General features: G+C 47.3%; 1 protein-coding gene across 4 annotated transcripts in view; it reads left to right on the forward strand.

Moving 5' to 3' along the window:
- Positions 1-3199: 3199 nt before the first annotated feature.
- Positions 3200-18489, forward strand: part of LOC309865112 (uncharacterized protein) — a 335985-nt gene continuing 320695 nt past the window's right edge. Inside the window, exons 1-3 of one of the 4 annotated variants that reach the window (XM_082731329.1) lie at positions 3200-3579; positions 4388-4466; positions 6157-6412. In XM_082731329.1, the coding sequence (XP_082587455.1) occupies positions 6265-6412 (148 nt within the window). In that variant the 5' untranslated portion in view covers positions 3200-3579; positions 4388-4466; positions 6157-6264. Of the gene's footprint in view, positions 3580-3709; positions 4467-6156; positions 6413-18489 lie in introns of those variants that run through there. The other 3 variants (XM_082731328.1, XM_082731331.1, XM_082731332.1) reach the window with 3 other exon arrangements.

Below are 18489 nucleotides of genomic sequence, written 5' to 3' on the forward strand. Positions count from 1 at the left end.
ACTGGACATATTACTGACTAGGTCCCACGAAGGCCTAATAGGGTATGCGTTAATTACCCTCTTTCACTGTCATCAGAGGCTCAGTCAAAACTCTCCGTGTTACTTCCAAATTTCTAAGAGTTTCCCCTATTGTATTGCTGTCTGCTTGCATTAGGCTTCAGGAGTTCTTTCCTTATTAATCCAGATACAAACCTTCCACACGTGAGATAACGACTCTACATGCCGCTGCTTCTACACTTGATTCAGTAGAATATCTAATTTTAAATTACTGCATAAGGAAGGAATTAGATAACCAACATTTTTCATTAGTGAAATCACTTCTCTTCCAGGGAACATCTGATCATGTAGCTTCATTCTCCAGAAAGAACAGAGCCCTCGTTTTGGAAAATACCTGTAGGAGAGGTTAGGTCGATATCTTCCAGACGGTGACCCTGTGATCAGGATTCAAGGACAAGTACTGTAGTTTCTCTGGGGTGTGATCCCAGAAAGTACTGGTAGGGAGAGACAAGGAAACAAGGAAGGGAGGAAGGGACGGAGCCAACACAGGGTTCCTTAAAGAGCAGGCAACTGAAGTTCCAAGTTGGAGACTTCTGGGAGACACTAGAATAATACAAGAGAGTAGAGTCCTACCTCCATACCGGATTCCTTGAGGGCTACTCTGAAGACTGTTAACTGCCTGGCACTTCCCCCCTGCCCCCCTACACTGGCAAAGTGGGGTCTGGCAGCCAGAGGAAGCCTTTGAACAGAGAAGCAGAGAGAGGAGAGAATCGCAGTAAGATGCCGTTGGTCTGCTAATAGGAAGCAGGGCACATAGGGGTGTGGCCCCTAGTAGAGCTCTGACAGTGCAGGTAGAGAGAGGATACTTGGGTTTCTAAGACCCTTTGCCAAGACGTCTGTCTTTGAACTGAGATGCTAATTAACTTTTAAAAAAAAAGTATTAAAAATGTGGTGGCCTGTGAGAAAAGATGGCATTATTTTAAAAGTTAGCAGTCGTCTAGATCATTACACAGTGTGGCCCAGCCGTGGGCCTTATTATAGAGATGGGGGAGCTCTGACCTGTTAAGGAGCAAGAATCTATGGAGAATTGACTTAAAAAAAAAATTCATTGGGGGCACCTGGGTGGCTCAATGGTTAAGAGATGGCCTTCCCCTCAGATCATGATCTAGGGTCCTGGGGTAGAGACCCCATCCAGCTCCCTGCTCAGCGGGGAATCTGCTTCTCCTTCTCTCTCACCCCTTCCCCAAGCTCATGCTCTCCCTTGCGCGGGCTCTCTCTGAAATAAATAAATAAAATCTAAAAAAAAAAAAAAAAAAAGAAGCGTTTACTTATTTTAGAGAGTGGGGGAGGGGCAGAGAGCGATGGAGAGGGAAAATCCTCAAGCAGACCCCCCTGCAAAGCTGGGTCCCAGCACTCTGAGACCATGACCAGAGCCAGAAATCAAGAGGCCACCCCCTTAACCAACTGAGCCGCTCAGGCACCCCGAAATCACTTTGTCCTCGAGCAGGTTGGGAAGGAGAGCTACCTCCAACAGCTGACAGGAGTGTTTCATAAAGCACGGATTAGGCCTTCTTAAGGCCATATTGACTCTTCACCTGGCAAATGGCCCTTACTCCTCAGTCCTTGAGAAAAGAGAGAAACAAATAGATATTTTCAAAGGACTGGCAGTGTTTTAATAGGTTCAATTAAGTACGCTCTAACAGCAAGTGGGGGCTTGGGTGTTTCTTAGAAGTTGGAGAACATCTCCGACGACGGACCCTATAACAAGCATCGGCGAAAGGCGGCCGAGGAGAAGTGTCTGGAAGTCCGGACTTCTCATTATTTTCCAAGCGGATTCCTGATGGCCGCCAAAAGTAAGGATTTTGTCGGAGGGAGGGGCGCGGGGAGGGGGTAGACTTCTCCTAAAAGAGAATTCTGGAAGTCATCATAATTGAACAAAGGGGAAAATGGGCCCGACTGGAGTGGGTGGGGGTTGCTTTCTCTCTGGGCTGCGTCGCGGTGCGCCCGGGACTCCGCGCCCCGCAGGAGGCTTGCGAGCCCGGGCGGAGGGCGAGACGCCGGGCTCGGGAGGAGGCCGCGCAGGTGTCCGGCCTTGGCGCAGGGGACGAGGCCCGAGCGCCCGGACGTCGGCCGCGGCGGGCCCGGGTCCTGCCTCCGCGGCGGGGCGGCGGCTCGCGGGGAGCGCGGGACGGGACGCACGCGGCGCGCGGACCCTCCCGCGGGCGCCCGCTCGCGCGCCCTCGGCCTCCCGCAGCCGCCCCGGCCGCCGCCCCGGCTGCTCCCGGTGCCGCCTCCGCCCCCGGCCCCCCGCGGCCCGGCGCTGCCCTGCCCGCCGCGGGACTCGAGGAACCCGTTCCCTCCACGGCGGGCAGCGGGGGTGCGGGCGTGGGGGAGGGAAGCGCGTGCTGCCGCCGCCCCGGCCCCGTGGGCAGCCCGGCGCGCGGGCGGGGACCGGCGGCGCGAGGAGGGCTGCTCCCGGGCCGGGAGGGGACGTGGAAGGGGGCATCTCCGGGCCCCTGCGGCGGTGGTCGCCGTGTGTCCCGCCGCTCCCCGCGCCGCGCGCGCCAACTCCGGGGGAAGTTGTTGCAAAGTTTCCGAGAGCGGCGTGGGCTCGAGCGAGCGAAGCGCAGGGCGGGGTGCGGACGCCGGGAGGCGAGGACAGGCGCTCCTCGCGGCGTCTTTGTTCTGCTCCGGGGGAAAGACCTGGCAAGGAGTCGCCGGGCGCGCACGGGGACCGCCGGCCGCGACATTCCGGACGCAGCAGGGGCTCCTGGCTCCTGACCTCCTCCTTCAGGCCGCCCCTCACCCCCAGGCCGACGGCGACCAGTGCTTCCAAGTCCCCAAGCCCCCTTCCCTGCCCCAAACTTCACCTCCCCGCAAAGATCCCAAGTGTCTGGGGTGGGGGAAGAGAGACGGTGGAGGAGAAGGTGCGCGCTGGGCCGGCCACCTCCCGAAGGGTGGGTGTTGGCTTTGGAATGTTTGGGTTTTGTTCCTTCGCCCTAAAAGCTGCTTCCCCACGCGGCCCCCCATTCCCCCAATCCCCCCACCTCCCCGCTCGCCTCCTCTTCGAGTCTGGTTAGATCTAGGAGAAAAATTAGCGCTGCTCGGAGCCCCTCAGAGAGCCAGTGCGGTGGCCCGGAGCAGGGATGAGGGTCTAGGGATGGGGCGAGGTGAGGAAGGGGTCTCCGACTCTAGAGGTCGGGGAACGACTGGCAAAGGGCCTGGGGAAGGGTCTGGAATTGTTTCGGGTCCGAGACACCTGATTTGCCCAGGGCAGGGCAGTGGGTGAGGGGACGGAATGAGGGGATGCTCGGACGGCACGAGCCGCGCCGGGGGGTCGAAGGTGGGGAGGCGGCGAGGGTCCCCGAGTCAGACCTAAGGGGCGAGGAAGGCTGCGGTGGAGGGAAGGGAACGGGTGTGGAGCGCTGGCTCCGGGGTGTCAGGGAGCCCGGGCGTCCAGAGAGCGTAGCCGTCGCGGTTTGAGGTTAGGGAAGTTGGGGTCTGAGAGGTGGGCGCGATGCTCGAGGTGGGAACCCGCCCTCGGAGTCCCTGGACCGACTTGTGCGGCGCCTGCAGCAACAGGTAGCCCCGAGGGGTGGAGGCTTCGGCTGGACCCCGAGCGGGCTTTGTCCTGCGGATTAGAAGAGCCCTCTCCTAAGGGACAGCGCTGGGGTGGGTGGGTGGGGGAAGAGCGTTCCCTTAAAAGAAACCCTCGGAGCCCCCTTTGAGTTGTTTTGGTGGTTGGGTGGAGGACGGTGAAGCCCAGCGTAGGAAAGAGGATGGGAGAGAGCCTAGGGTGCGCCCCACCTCTGATTGCGTAAATGCCTTTATCTTATGGGGTTGACCCCCTACCCTTGGCGTACCGTCTCCCCGGATGATGGGAAACTGACAGAAACTCGATGCCAAAGTGGGTTGTTCACATTGATTGGCAGGGAAAGTGCAAACAAAGAGGTGCATCTCCCGGAAACAATGATTTTTGGAGATTCCCCCCCGGAGACTCGTGCGCGCCGGGGAGGCGGGGGATAAAAGGGTGCTGGGCGGGAGGGGACAGGACGGGCATCTCCTGGGGAAAGTTTCGAGCGAGGTCGCGGCAGGAGAGGGTCGGGGCAGAGTTGCGTGGAACTGGGGACTGAGCCGCCCGGGCCGCCTCGGAGGTTCCCGAGCCGGGCGGGAGATGCGGGGAGAGGGAGGGGGCGGGGAGGGGAGGGGAGGGGAGGGAGAGAGGAAGAAGGGGTGAGAGGGAGAAACCTGCCGCCGCTCGCCGCCTCTTTGTCTGCTCCGGGACTTGGAACAAAAGGGGGAACTCTGATGAACTCTCTCCTCCCCTCTCCCCGGACGCCCGGCTATCTCCCTCTCGCAACTTTGCCGCCGCGACTTTCTCCGCTGTCAGGCCCCACCGAAGTGTCGGAGCGCCTCGCAGACTGCAGCCAGGGAAGTGTCCCTTGAAAGTGCGACGAGGTGGGGAAGAGGTGAGTGGAGATTGTTGTCCTGTTTACCTCTCTCCCCCCGGGCGCTCCCGGCTCCCCGCCCTTCGGAGGACGGAGGCGTAGTCCGGTGGCGAAGTTTGGCTGGTAAGTTGTACCTCCTTCCCCTGTTTCCTTCTCTTTTGTTCTTCAACGAACTTGCACAGATTGTTTTATTTGTTGTTTTTTAATGGGCAACAGCCGGACAAGGCATTTCTCTCCAGTGCCTTTATTCCAGGAGGAGCTGGGGGTGGGGGGGGATGGGGCCAGGGTATCTCAGGGGGGCATCGCCTTGCTTTCTCCCAGCTGCGCCCATACTCGAGAAAACTCGCTGAAATGGATGGGGACAAGTCCAGGGTCGCCCCCACCCCGCCCTGACTTTGCTCTTGCGAAGGAAAGAGGTGTGGAGGTGGGGGTTTCATAACTTAATTGTCTGCGCAGAGCTCGGCAGGACCAAGGCACAATGCGAAAGCTCCAACAATAGAATGCAGAAGAGGTTTGGGCTGCAGGGGAGTGGACTCTTGAGTTTGTGGTCAAGGGGGGTTAGAGCAAACAGGTGAGAGTTCAGAAAGTTTTCTGTGGGGCTGGGGTAGGGTGGAGGAAGCCACAGGTTCCCCACTGTCAGAGATGCAGGGATGGAGGGATGGGGCCTGGACCACTCCTTCAGTCGGCCATCCCGACCGCCCCTTCCAGTTTCCCGACCCACCCTGAAGAGCCTATGCCAACCCGGAGATCCACTAGCACCTCTCTCAGGGAGCCCCCCCGCCCGGCCACCCCCATTTCCTTGCATTTGAATAGAAAGGGGACCGAGAGCCCCAGAAGCAACCCAGACAGAGCAGTCCGCCCCGCCTTTTGTGTTTTAACCTTTTGTTTCTCTCTGCCACGCCCGCCCAAAAGGGGGATGGCTGTGGCTGCTGCTGCCGGGCGGTGAGACAGCCCGATTCCCTCCTCATTTATAGGCCCAGGGAGACTCCCCAAACTGCTCTCTCCCAAGTAGCTTCACGTCGCAGTCTTTCTAGTTCGGTTGTTGCTCCAGTTCGACCACTGCACGACTAGTAAACACGTCCACTTACTGGGAAATTTCTCTGCTTTCTTGCTTTCCCACTTTGCCACAAAAGTTGTTTTTCTGTCCCATCACTTGGTGAAGAGACGTACATTTAGGGACAAAGTTGGGAGTTGGTGGAAAGTGGGCACATGTAGTTGGCTCGAGCTGTCACCCTGTGCTCCACTATTAGGAGCGTGGGGAACAGGCTTCTCCCATTCAATAATGCAAATTTAGGTCATTATCTTCAGGTATGTTTTCTGGGATCCTTCCAAATACCAAGGCGATTTATCACCTTCTCTGCTTTCCTCTCCTGTCCCTCCCCCCCCCAGCTAGAGGCTTTCCTCACACCCCTGCACTCTGTCACCTGCCTTTTCAGTCCGACATGATAAATGAACTATCAGACTAATGTGCTGCTCATACCTGGAAGAACACCCAAACACAGTCTATTTTAACTTGCTAAAGTTAAGATTTTGCACAGTATTGTATAGAAGAGCCATTATTTAAAACTTGCTGCTAGCAATGATTTAAGCGCCAGAACTATGTATTTGAAATCTACCATTATGGTTACTATTTTTTTTTTTTTTTTTACTTTAAGAAACTGAGTGTGTAGAATGACTTGGAAGCTAATGTTTATTAATTTCAATTGCATAGATGCGATCATTGTCATCAGCATCTAGGAAGCATCGCGCAGGACCTTGACCTCCATACTGCACTGTTCGTACTGGATCTTCCTATCAGTGGACATTATTGGAAGTACCAATGCTGCGTCAAGTCCCTCCTGGATGGAAAGTTTTAAAACTTCTTCATTTGGAGTTATTTAAACACGAGGATGTTGGGATTTTTGATGATGCCTACCCTATGTGGATTACTACAATTTGGTTACTGGGAATTCTCTACCTCAAAGAAGGTACGTTTCTTTTTCAATACTCTGCAAGCAATCGTTTTGGGGCTGGTGCTTATGCCATTTGAGAACTGTTTAGCTGTTGCCTGATCAAAGTGATGTATGATGTTGGATTTCCTTGTTTTGTTCTGGTATTTGTAGGTTCCTTTTTATTTGCACTGATGATTTGGGTACTTCTGATGAAACTTTACTAATTTTACACTGGGTCCCTCAACACTAGTGCATATAATGAATGTAGATTATAAAGTCACTACGGGAAGTTTTAGAACAATGATGGGTCCAATGAGCACATGTCGTATATTGTTTCTGATTCATTTTGTTTTTAAATCTGGCAGTGGATGTTTATATATTTGTAGAATTTTGTAGATTGCATTATTTTTTTTCCACTTTTGATATTTCATTTTGGTAAACAAAATCCAAAAGTGGCCAGAAATAAATGATTTCCTAATAACGGAAGTCACTATAAAGTACAAGTTCTTTCAGAAGGAAAACTTGACCGTGTATAACAGAGGCTGTGAATTTATTTAATCTTTATAATATACATCAAGTTTTTATATTGTTCACCAAGAGCCTTATAGCCCCTCTTTTAAGTCCTTACAGTTCATTTTTGTAAATCTCTGTGAGGAAGCAGTTAAAAGTTCACATAAATACTACCGGTAATATAAAAAGTATTTTGATACAGAATTTACTTTCCTTGTCTAGCAGTTGTTTGCCATGGAAAGTGAGAGTTTCCTTTGTTTAAAATAGGTTGATTTGAAATGGTTTAAGTTGTTGGATTGGATTCTCCAAAATGATTCAAGTTCAAGGTAGTTTAAAATCCTACAGATGGAGAATATCATGGACATATTACGGTGTCGGGAAACGTGAAGGTCTGGTCAAAGATGATAACTGGGACTTGGAAATGTTTTCATCCTGCTGTAGGTAAAAAAAAAAATACTGTGATTTGCTCCTTTCTAGTTGTATAAACTTGGGCAAACTCCTTAACTTTCCCAGACTTTAATTTATTGTCCATAAAAGGAAGGTTACGTTAAAGAAATTTTGGCTTTCAGATTTTGTGATTTGTTGATTGCTCTTGTAATTAAGGTGCACCTTCTCTTGGAAGTTTAAGTTGTTCAACAATAGGCTTAGTGACATGGAAAACTTCATATACATTAATAATTATCATTTCATATGAATGCTTAGGTCAGGGAGTATTAGTTCAGGAAATATGTTTTAAATTTTCATTAACGTATACTTTCAGCAAAGTGTGCTGTATGGAAATGCCAGATTTCCTCAAATGTTTTAAACAAAAGTTTTCTATTGGAATACTCGGTGGGGTGGTGGGGGAGGGGTAGAGAGTGCAGCATTATTTCCCAGAAGGTGTTTTACCTACAAGTGTCTGAACAGAGTGTGTTTGAATTTGTTCTAATGGCCACCCAGAGTGGGGCTCAGACATGGGCTTGGAATGAAACTGACCCGAGTTTGAATCCCAGTCCGGGGAACTGCTACTGTGGTGCACTGGCCACGATATTGATTTCCTTGGGTCACTGTTTCCTCACTTATAAGTGGGGATCATAATACTTATCCCATGGGGTCATTGTGGGGAATAAGTTTTTAAAAAGCCTATATGTAAGAAAAAACTTAATATAGGGATTAAGACCTATAAACATATAATAAGATGTACGATCATTACGTTTCACAATGAATTAGTGATGTCTTGATGCTTCCAACTTTCTTTGTTGACTCCCTTACAAGTTTCAAGCCACATTAACCAAAAATATTCAGTTCAGTTGGATACAAGTTTTTACGTATTCAAATATTTTTTTCTGTAAAACTATGTTCTATTCACTTCTTTTATCCAGTTAAGTGTGGATTAATCCACACGTAATCCACTTCTTACGTGTGCAAGCATATAGCTAAAGGTTATAGCTTCAACTTGGGAGTATGTTGTCCTTCTGTTTCCTACACAACTTTCTGTAAATTGAGATAATAGCAAGTTTCTAGAGCCGGTTTACTCAAATTCTCTATTTTCATTGCTAACCGTGATGAATAGACTTAGATATAGTTTTAATATTGTTCATTCACTTTTCAGTGATAATAGAAAAAGATGGTCCCCTGGTTTATTGATGAGGACATTAAGAACTCTAGTACATTTTCTGGTATTTGTTTTAATAGAATGGTCCTTACTTACATTAATAAAAACCCCTCTGTATAAACAACACTTAGAAGAATGGCATGTCATTGTGTAATAAAGTTTAAAGTCCCGGATTTTCATTCTCTAGATCTATGATTTAGCAAGACATTGTTTTTTTCCGAGTGATGATTTAGTTTGAGGAAGGTCATAGTCATTTGCCCTTACTTAGGAAGTTTATGATGGGAAGGTTAAGGTATGCTTCCTCTCATTTGTAATTCTAGTTACCTAGAGATGATAATAATAAGGGGAAAAGTGGAATAAATTGATATTAAGATGGGAATTTTTTCGGGGGGGGTTGTATCTAAAACTTTTTTTGGATTGTTTGTGGACAGCATTGATTTTAATCAGCAGACTATATATAATTAGTATAGCAATATTAATATGTAATTTGTAATTACAGAGTTTAAAATGATAAATTATTTTATATTTTCTATACGATTTTAATTCTTAAATTATAACCAAATATACTTAATACCTTTTTACGAGAAGTATCAAACTTTATAGTCTCGGTTATTTGAAACCGTTGATGTGGACTAGTTCCAATTATTGAGACCAGAGCAATATACCAAGTTGTTCACAATAAACTGGCATAGTAAGAAAATCTAAATATTCAACTCTGCCTCCTAAAAATGATGAATACAATACATACTAAGCATCTTATAAGTAAAGCATTTATTTAGCTTTGAACTTTATAATAAGTCTAGGAGGTGATTGCCTGCATATTGTGTTGTATTTTGAATACTCTTTCTACTTATATATTGGCTATTAGGTGTTCCTAAATTGACTTTGCTTTCTTCTTTATGGGTTCACATTGGCTGATATTTAATTGCCAGCCATTTCTAAGAACTTTGATGGTATTTCTGTTTGCTACTGTTGAAGATTCAGGTGTTTACAAATATACTGATCATGAACCTATGAAACCTACTTTGGCCATCCATTCTTAACTCATGCATTTCTTTCAGGTAGTATTTATTCAGTCCCTTCTGTGTGCCAGGCACTATTCTAAGCCCCGAGGATACAAGAAATAAAAATCCTGCCCTCCTGGACCTTTTGGCAGTGACAATAAAACAGATGTTAAGATGTGGTGACTATTGTTGAGAAAGCTAAACCAAAGAAGAGAGATAGGGAGTGGGGGGAGGCAAGGTTGCCGTCTTCAGTGGATTGGCCCAGGATGACCTCATGGTGAGGTGAGCTTTGAGGAATGATCTGCAGGAAGGGAAGGAGTGAGCTGTGTGGTGGTGGGTAGAGGAGCATTTGGGCAGAGGGGTGACAAGAGCCTGGTCGATCAACAAAAGCGAGGAGAGAATTAGCAGCTGGTCAGTGGTGGGGATGAGGTCAGAGAGGAAAGAGGAATATGGCCGGCAGATCACATGGTTCTTACGGGCCATTGGGAGGACTTTGGATTTTTCATGGCTGGGAATGAAATACCACTGAGGGATTTTAAACAATGATTGACCTGTTATAACTAATGTTGCAACAGGATGATTTGGGTGAGTGGAGACCCAACGTGGGGCAAAGTGGGAACAGGGAGACAACTTTTTTTTTTTTTCTTAAAGATTTTATTTATTTATTTGAAAGACGGAGATCACAAGTAGGCAGAGAGGCAGGCAGAGAGAGTGAGAGAGGGAAGCAGGCTTCCTGCGGAGCAGGGAGCCCGATGCGGGGCTCGATCCCAGGACCCTGAGATCATGACCCGAGCCAAAGGCAGCAGCCCAAACCACTGAGCCACCCAGGCGCCCCGGGAGACAACTTTTTTTAGGAAGCTTTTTTCCTTAAGTATGAAGAGGTGATGCCTGCTTTATATAGGTAGCAAGCAGGTGTAGTGAGAAGAGGTTGAATTCTGAAGATATTTTGGTCGGAGGATTGTCTGGTAGTTTGGATAGGAAGTATGAGAGAAAGAGAGGAGTGAAGTAGGAGTCTGAAATTTTTGGCTTGAGCACATGAATGGACCAAATGCCCATGAACTGAGATGAAGTATGGGCTTGGGGTCAGGGAGACCAGGAGCTTAGTCTGGACCCATGGAAACACATTTTGAGCATCTAGGCAGTTTGATACACAAGTCTGGTTTTCAGGGAAGGAATCTAGACAAGCAGATTTGGAAGGCATGAAATGCCATCGAAAGCCACGATACTGCATGAGATCCCTAGGAGAGTAAGCAGAGGAAGGAAAGAGATCTAGATATGGAGCCCTCCAGATTCAGGAGTGAGGCGGAGGGAAGGCTCAAGTAAAGGAGAGAGAAGGGGCATTTGGGAGGTCGTTGCTCATTGGCAGTCTTGGCTACAGCAGTTTTGGTAAATGGTGAGAAGTCACCTCTTTTCCCCTAGTTGTGTAGTCCATTATGTAACATAAAACATCTCCTCTGTTCCAACATTATAGTTGATAATGTGCTTTCACGTAGTTCATCTCCGTGATGTCTCAGAGCAGCCTGCGGGAGACGGGAAGGTAATGTCTATGCTTCTCTTACAGAAGAAATCATTGAGACTCGGAAGTAAAGTGATTTGTCCAAAGTCACCCAAATATATGATAGAGCTGTCTTTTAACTGCAAACCCTTCGCCATTCACCGCAGGGGAGATAGTAATAATAAAACAATATCCACTATACTCTGACAGAGGCAGTAGGTACCCAGTATTGAATTAAATCAAAGAGGAAATGATTATTTTGGGGGGTCAGAAAAGACTCTCTGCAGTTGGGATTTAAAAGATGCATAGCATTTTAGCATCCGGTCAAAGGGGAAGAACATTCTAGGCTTGGGAAATATGATGTGTGAAAACACGGAGGGTTGAAATAGGGGATGACAACTGGAAAGCATTGGGGATGCTTACACCGTTTCATTCATGCTGACATGAAGGAGAGTGGATGGAGGTAGGGTAGAGTGATCGCAAAGGCTCGTTCAAGCTTGAGTTGAAATACGGTTTTAATAAAACGACTATTAGCTACCATCTTTTTAAGAGAAAGTTTATTTATTTTAGCCATCTCTACTCCCTGCATGGGGCTTGAACTCACAACCCTGAGATCAAGAGCTGCACATTCTACCCACCGAGCCAGCCAGGTGCCCCTCCGTGCCATCTTCAATGTGCCTCCTGTCCTGGAGGGTAGTTCTACACAACCTAGTTAGAAGTGCCTGAACATACGCACATCGCCACAAATGCACGGTCTTAGTCTGTTCTGGCTGCCATCACCGAGTACCACAGACTGGGTGTTTTATAAACAACAGAAACTTATTTCTGGCAGCCCCAGAGGCTGGGGAGTCCAAGTCGAAGGCACCAGCAGATTCAGTGTCTGGGGAGGGCTGGCTTCCTGGTTCGTAGGTGGCTGTATTTTTGCTGTGCTCTGCCTGGGATCTCTTTTCAAAGAACACGAAGGCCATTCATGAGAGGGCCACTCGGGCTGCATCTCCAAATATCATCACACTGGGGACTAGGTTTCAACATAGGGATTTTTTTTTGGTGGGAGTGGGGATACAAGCGTTCGGTCTATAGCATGTATTTTTTCAAAATGTTCTTCATCCTTTAACATTAAATGTCCCCGGGAATCCTGTCCCAGTGACGGGGATCCAGTGACTCTACCTCTAGTCTGTATCAGTCAAGAGGCTTTTGGCTTCAAGTAAGAAAATACCTAACCAAAAGTGGGTTAAAAAGCAAGGGTTTTTGTTTCATTTTACTTTTTGGTTTCCCAGTAAAGAAATCTGGACGACGGCTCTGCAGGACTGGCTAATTTACCTAATTTAGCTGCCCAGCGATGCTGTGTTTCCTGGTTAGCTAACTTTTTCCTTTTGGTTCTGAGCTGTTGTAGTGTTAAGCATCGTGTGTCCACTTGGGAGCCTAAGAGGTATGTACACACACACACACACACACACACACCCCATTTTTAGGACTCTGCATCATGCCTGAAATAGCCTCTGTGCCCATTTGCTGTCAATTTCTGTTTTCACCCATTGATCTCAGGCAATCACTCATGTACTTGCTGTCTCTGTAGATCTGCCTTTTCTGCATGTTGCATACTGAAGTGGAATTACACAAGTCGTCGTCCTTTTGTTTGGCTTCTTTTGCTTACCATAAAATCTCTTTTTAAAAGGATTTCTGTCTTTCTTTCTTTCTTTTAGAGACAGAGAGAGAGAGAGTGTGTGCACTAGGAGGGGGCAGAGGGAGAGGGAGAGAAATTCTTCAAGCAGACTTCCCATTGCTGAGTGCAGAGCCTGATGCAGGGGGCTGGGTCCCAGGACCCTAAAATTATGACCTGAGCTGAAACCAAGAGCTGGAGGCTGAACTGACTGAGCCAGCCGGCCAGGTGCCCCTTGCTAACCATAAAGTTTCTGGGTCAGTAGCTTGTTCCTTTTTATCGCTGAGCACTGTTCCGGTGCATGGAGAGTCCACGTTTGTTTCTCTGTTCACCAAGTGATGGACACATGGGTGATTTCAACTTCTTAGCTAACACAAACGGTGCTGCTGTGTACATCATGCACAAGGTTTTCATGGACACGCATCTTCATTTCCTTCTGGTAGGTTGGTAGGACTGGACTTGCTGTAGTGTATGGCAAATTTATATTTGATTTTTTAGGGAACTGCCAAACTGTCTTACCAAAGAAGGGGTATCCTTCGACAGGTTTGAGGGTTAACCAGCAAGGTCTCAGAGTTCCAGTTTCTCCAGATTTTGGCCTTTTATATCTTTTTAGGGAGGAGGGAAACTTCCAAAGAAGTTGAGAAGATTCTCCGGCCACCTAGAAGCCAATGACAAAATCTGATCACTAAAATGGGGCCTGGGGTTATTCAGAGAGGCATGGGCAGATCCAGGAACCTCCAGGCCCCAAGCAGAGGCTCAGGGCACACGTCAGGGTCAGAACAAAACCATGGGGGACGGCTTGTGTGTAGGGACCATGAGACTTTGCCATATGTCCGTGCGTCAGCCTAAAGACGTATTATTGGTCTGAACATAGAAAGCAGAGCCAAATGCTGTGTTGATAGGACAGTTACGACTGAAAAGGTAGCCACAAACTCAAATAGAAATAATGCGTTCGATGGCAATTCACATTAATCTCTGCCTATCACAGGAAGAATTTCTGAAAATTAACCTGTCCAAACGAATCACAAAACAGGCGCGGCCTTGGTGAGTGACTCTGCGGGCCGTTGCTAAGCCCCTGCATTCCTTTCCTATGAAGTACCATGTAATTTTTTTTGGCATTTCAGTAACAGTTTTTTATAATCTTGGTTAAGTGTAAGTTAACAGTCACCCAATCCTTGGCTTAAGATAGAGAAAGATATTTAGACTATGTTAAGTGTTGGACAACTTGGCAGCAACTGAACCAGGATGGGAAAAAAAAAAAAAACCTGAAACAAAACCCAAGGCAGTATTTTCATAGTCTGCATTATTCTTTTATTAGTTCCTTTAAAATCTATTTTCTATTTCCTTTTTTTTTAAAGGTCTTATTTATTTTGTTATTTGCCAGAGAGAGAAAGAACACAAGCAGGGGGAGTGGGAGAGGGAGAAGCAGGCTCCCTGCTGAGCAGGAAGGTGGATGTGGGGCTCGATCCCAGGACCCTGAGATCGGGACCTGAGCGGAAGGCAGTCGCTTCACCGACTGAGCCACCCAGGGGACCCTAAAATCTATTTTCTATTGTGAGTTTTAACATGCATTCGGGAAAGGTAAACTCTCTCTGTGTGTAGGGTATTGATGCTGTCTTCCGTGGCACTAACCATAGCACACAGGTCCACACGGTTATTTCCATCGAATGATGGAATGTCAAGTGATTCATGCCTGAAAGTCCCTGACAATCTGAAAAGCAAAAATTTTGCTAATTTGAATGCATTGATGAATAATTTGGATGACTTAGGCAAAGCTGTAGATAAATTATATTGGAAATTGATTTCTGTGATATCCTGCTTTGAAAATTATTCTCTTCAAATCCTTAAAGTAGGTACCAATGTAGACTGTGACACCTAGAATGTTGTAACTGTAGTCTTAATACTAATATGTTGAGTTATATAGTCTCTACTTCAAAGAATCCACGTAATCCCATAGTTTCCTCATACTGGGCATGATTCTAGTCAAGAAGAGATGGAGAAAGCAAGAAGAGAAATTAAGTTTCTTAATTATTGGTCTTAGTGGGAATGAAGTACACATCTTAAAATGTATAGCTCAGTGTTTTATTTCTCAGAGGAGGAATAACCAGTACAGAAACCTGGGACATTTGTTCAGCACTATTTTACCTGTCCTCTTAAAACATTTTTTTAAATTTATTTTTTAATAAATAAACACTAATAAATGTGGGGCTCAAACTCCCAACCCTAAGGTCAAGAGTCACATGCACTACGGACTGAGATTGCTAGGTGCCCCAGTATCTTACACATTCTCGTATTTGTCTCTCGAATCCCATGGAATAGGTGTTAGTAACATTCTCGTTTTACGGGTGAAGAAGTCGGAGCTCAGAGACACATCTAGCCCAAATAGCCAAACGGGTAAATAGAACAAGGTAAATGTAAATTAATTGGAGACTAGCCATGTAAACAAGAAGAAAAGAGACTATAGCCTAGAGAGATCCCCGTAGAATTTTTCTGGTTTCACGTTGACATGATTTACTCTCTCTCTCTCTCTCTTTTTTTCTTAGAAAAGGAAGGGAGAGACAGGGGGAAGGAAGGGCAGAGGGAGAGGGAGAAAGAGAATCTTAAGCAGGCTCCATGCCCAGCACTGAGCCTGACGTGAATCTTTATCTAAGGATCCTGAGCTCGTGACCTGAGGCAAAATCAAGAGTTGGATGCTTAACCGACTGAGCCACCCAGGCACCCCTGAGGTGATTGATTCTGCAAATACCGTGTATATATTTTGAGACCCAGACATTTAATCGGGCTTAAAGGGAGGACAGTCTGCTCTTATGGTGCTTTTAAATTCCAAAAAGATTATTTTACAAGCAGTGGTTGAGAAGCCAGCATAATGGTGAAACTAGTAGCATTCAAGAGTTTTATTTATTAGATTTTAATGGGATGGTGTCTTTATTTGTCATGAATGTCCCAGAGATGATACATAACAATATTTCTAGAATCCCCATTCTGTAGCCCCCCCCCAAAAAAAACCAACAAAAAAACCAACCCAAAACCCAACAAAACCCACAAAAAACCCAGATGGTTTTTGGATCACCTGTTCACTCATTTCTTTTTCAAGTCAGATCTCCAAGCAAGAGGGAAGAGCTTTGGGCACGGCTTACAGTTACTGAATCAGAAACACAGGGACGGGCTCCCTGTGGCTGTGCTCTGCTTTGTCCGGCTGAGCTTAGGCCTCTCCCTTTCCCTCTCTCTGTCCGTCTCTCCCCACCCCCATCTCCATCTCTAACCTAGATATGTATGCGCGGGGACTCTGTGCAGTAACGGCCTCTTGATTCATGGTTCTGCCCCCTATCCCCGATACCTGCTCTGGGATTTGAAGAGCCTCTTGGGAGACTCCTTATCCTTTTCCATGGGGCCCGTGTGACCTGCGCCATGCCCTCCTGCCCCCTCCCAGGACTGCCTCTTACTAGCTCCCTGGCTATTACCACTCCACTGGGGGGAACAGGATGTCTTCTCTAAAAGCCTGGGGCAGAACGAGGCCCAGCTACACGTGCTTTGCTACCTTTCTCCTGGGTATACCCTGCTTGGACGTGACCTTCGCTGGTGTGGGTTTGGGGGGGCTTCCTGAGACCCTGTTTTTCCAGACTACCTTGTAAGAAGAAGAGAACTTGGACCTTCCTCAATACCGCCCATCAGCAGGGCCATTGCCTGTACTTTTTGGGGTTTCATTCCGTGTCTCTGAGGCCTAGTTTGCACTGGACATACATCTTCACAACTCCTGTTGGAAGTGAACACTTTCCTGTTGGAAAGTGAACGCCAGGGAGTGAACGAGGCTATTGGAAGGGAAAACTGAGAACCTCTTAATCCCCCTTCATCGGGGTACAAGAAGATATAGAAGAAAGAAGTTGTCTGAAAACTCGAGAACCCCTCATTCTGTCTACCTGCCTCGCACCCCAATGCCACGTGATTGTTCTGTGCTGTGACCTCAGAACTCCAAAGCCAGGGATGGGTTTGGCGAGTGCTGGCTTCTTAGATCCCCTTTGGAAGGTAGACGTCCACCCAGGCACTCAGGAAAGGGGTTTGCATCAGTGAGTCATTATTTACCTCCTGATTCAACTTAGTGGTGCAAATCCGGGGACTTGGTGTACAGATTCAGATGGTTTATCTTTGCATATCCTGGTGTTTGGTGTTCCTCATGGTTTTGTTACTGGCCTTCATTGGGCCTGGTCCTATCCTGCGATTATTGCTTGTCCTTGGTTCTCATCTTTATAACTCAGTCCTTAGAGCTGGCCAATTTCAGTGGGTCCTGGCTCAGGTTCTACACCCTGTTCTTTTAATTTTTTTTTATTTTTTAAAGATTTTATTTATTTATTTGACAGAGAGATCACAAGTAGGCAGAGAGGCAGGCAGAGAGAGGGGGGGAGGCAGGCTCCCCACCAAGTAGAGAGCCCAATGCGGGGCTTGATCCCAGGACCCTGAGATCATAACCTGAGCCGAAGGCAGAGGGTTAACCCACTGAGCCACCCAGGCGCCCCATCTACATCCTGTTCTTATGGAATCATCTTGGATCTTAATATGTTGCTAAAACAAAAAAATTCATTCCAGAATCAGAACTCTCTATTTGGTGTTGTTCTGTCTGTCCTTCTCTCCAGGACATGACATTGATTAAGATGCTCACATTCCTGGGCGCCTGGGTGGCTCAGTCGGTTAAACACCTGCCTACGGCTCAGGTCATGGTCCCCGGGTCCTGACCCTGGTCTCAGCGGGGGGCCTGCCTCTCTCTCTCCTCTTTGCTCTTGCTCTCTGTTGCTATCTCTGTCTCTCTCAAATAAATAAAATCATTAAAAAAAAAAAGGATGCTGACATTTCTGAAGTTCAGTGAAATACAGAGCTTCTCAATCATCTAAAGAGAATGAGGTTGGGCTGAGTACGATGTTTATCAAAGGTATCTTAGTGTTTCGATGTTTTTCAAAACTGTGGATGGCTGAATAATCTATGTGGTGATTCTTGCCTAACCAGACTATTGATGGATCCACATAAGGAACTGGAAGAATGTAGCTGAAAGAGGTTAGCTTTGCCCGGAGGCCCTCTGGAGTGACCAATAAGAATAGGGCGTTCTGTTTTGAGTTGCTTAAACCCAGACTGAGCAATATTTAATTCTTTCTTTCTTTTTTTTTTTTTTTAAGAGAGGGAGAGACAGATTGCGCATGCACGAGTGGGGAGGGCCAGAGGGAGAGAGAGAATCTCAAGCAGGCTCTGTACCCAGAGGAGAGCCTGACACAGGGATTGATCTCAAACAGCGAGGCAAGATAAGGAGTTGGGCATTTAACCAGCTGAACCATCCAGGCACCTGAGAATTTTTTTTTTTTTAAAGATTTTATTTATTTATTTGACAGAGATCACAAGTAGGCAGAGAGGCAGGCAGAGAGAGAGGAGGAAGCAGGCTCCCTGCTCAGCAGAGAGCCCGATGCGGGGCTCGATCCCAGGACCCTGAGATCATGACCTGAGCGGAAGGCAGCGGCTTAACCCACTGAGCCACCCAGGCGCCGGGCACCTGGGAATTTTTAATTCCGAGCTTAATTTACAAGCGCTTGTTGCGTGAAACGCTGTTGGTCGTTGATTGGCTATTTTGGAGGGGGGGGGGACCTGGGGAAAGCCGGAGGCTTCTCAGGGTTTGCTCTTTTGTATCTTTTGCATTTTAAACTGTGTGACTACGTTTTAGCGGGGGTGAAAGGAAAGAAGGGGAGGTAGGGAGAGGGGAGAGAAACTCTTTACAGAGACCAACACCTCAATTAGTCACATTTTCACGTCCCCGGCTTATCTGAAGTACTTTGGGAATTTCTTGGGCTATAAAAGTATGCAGTTAAAGGAACT

The sequence above is a fragment of the Mustela nivalis genome (genome assembly GCF_964662115.1).
Source record: "Mustela nivalis genome assembly, chromosome: 5".
Lineage (NCBI taxonomy): Eukaryota > Metazoa > Chordata > Mammalia > Carnivora > Mustelidae > Mustela > Mustela nivalis.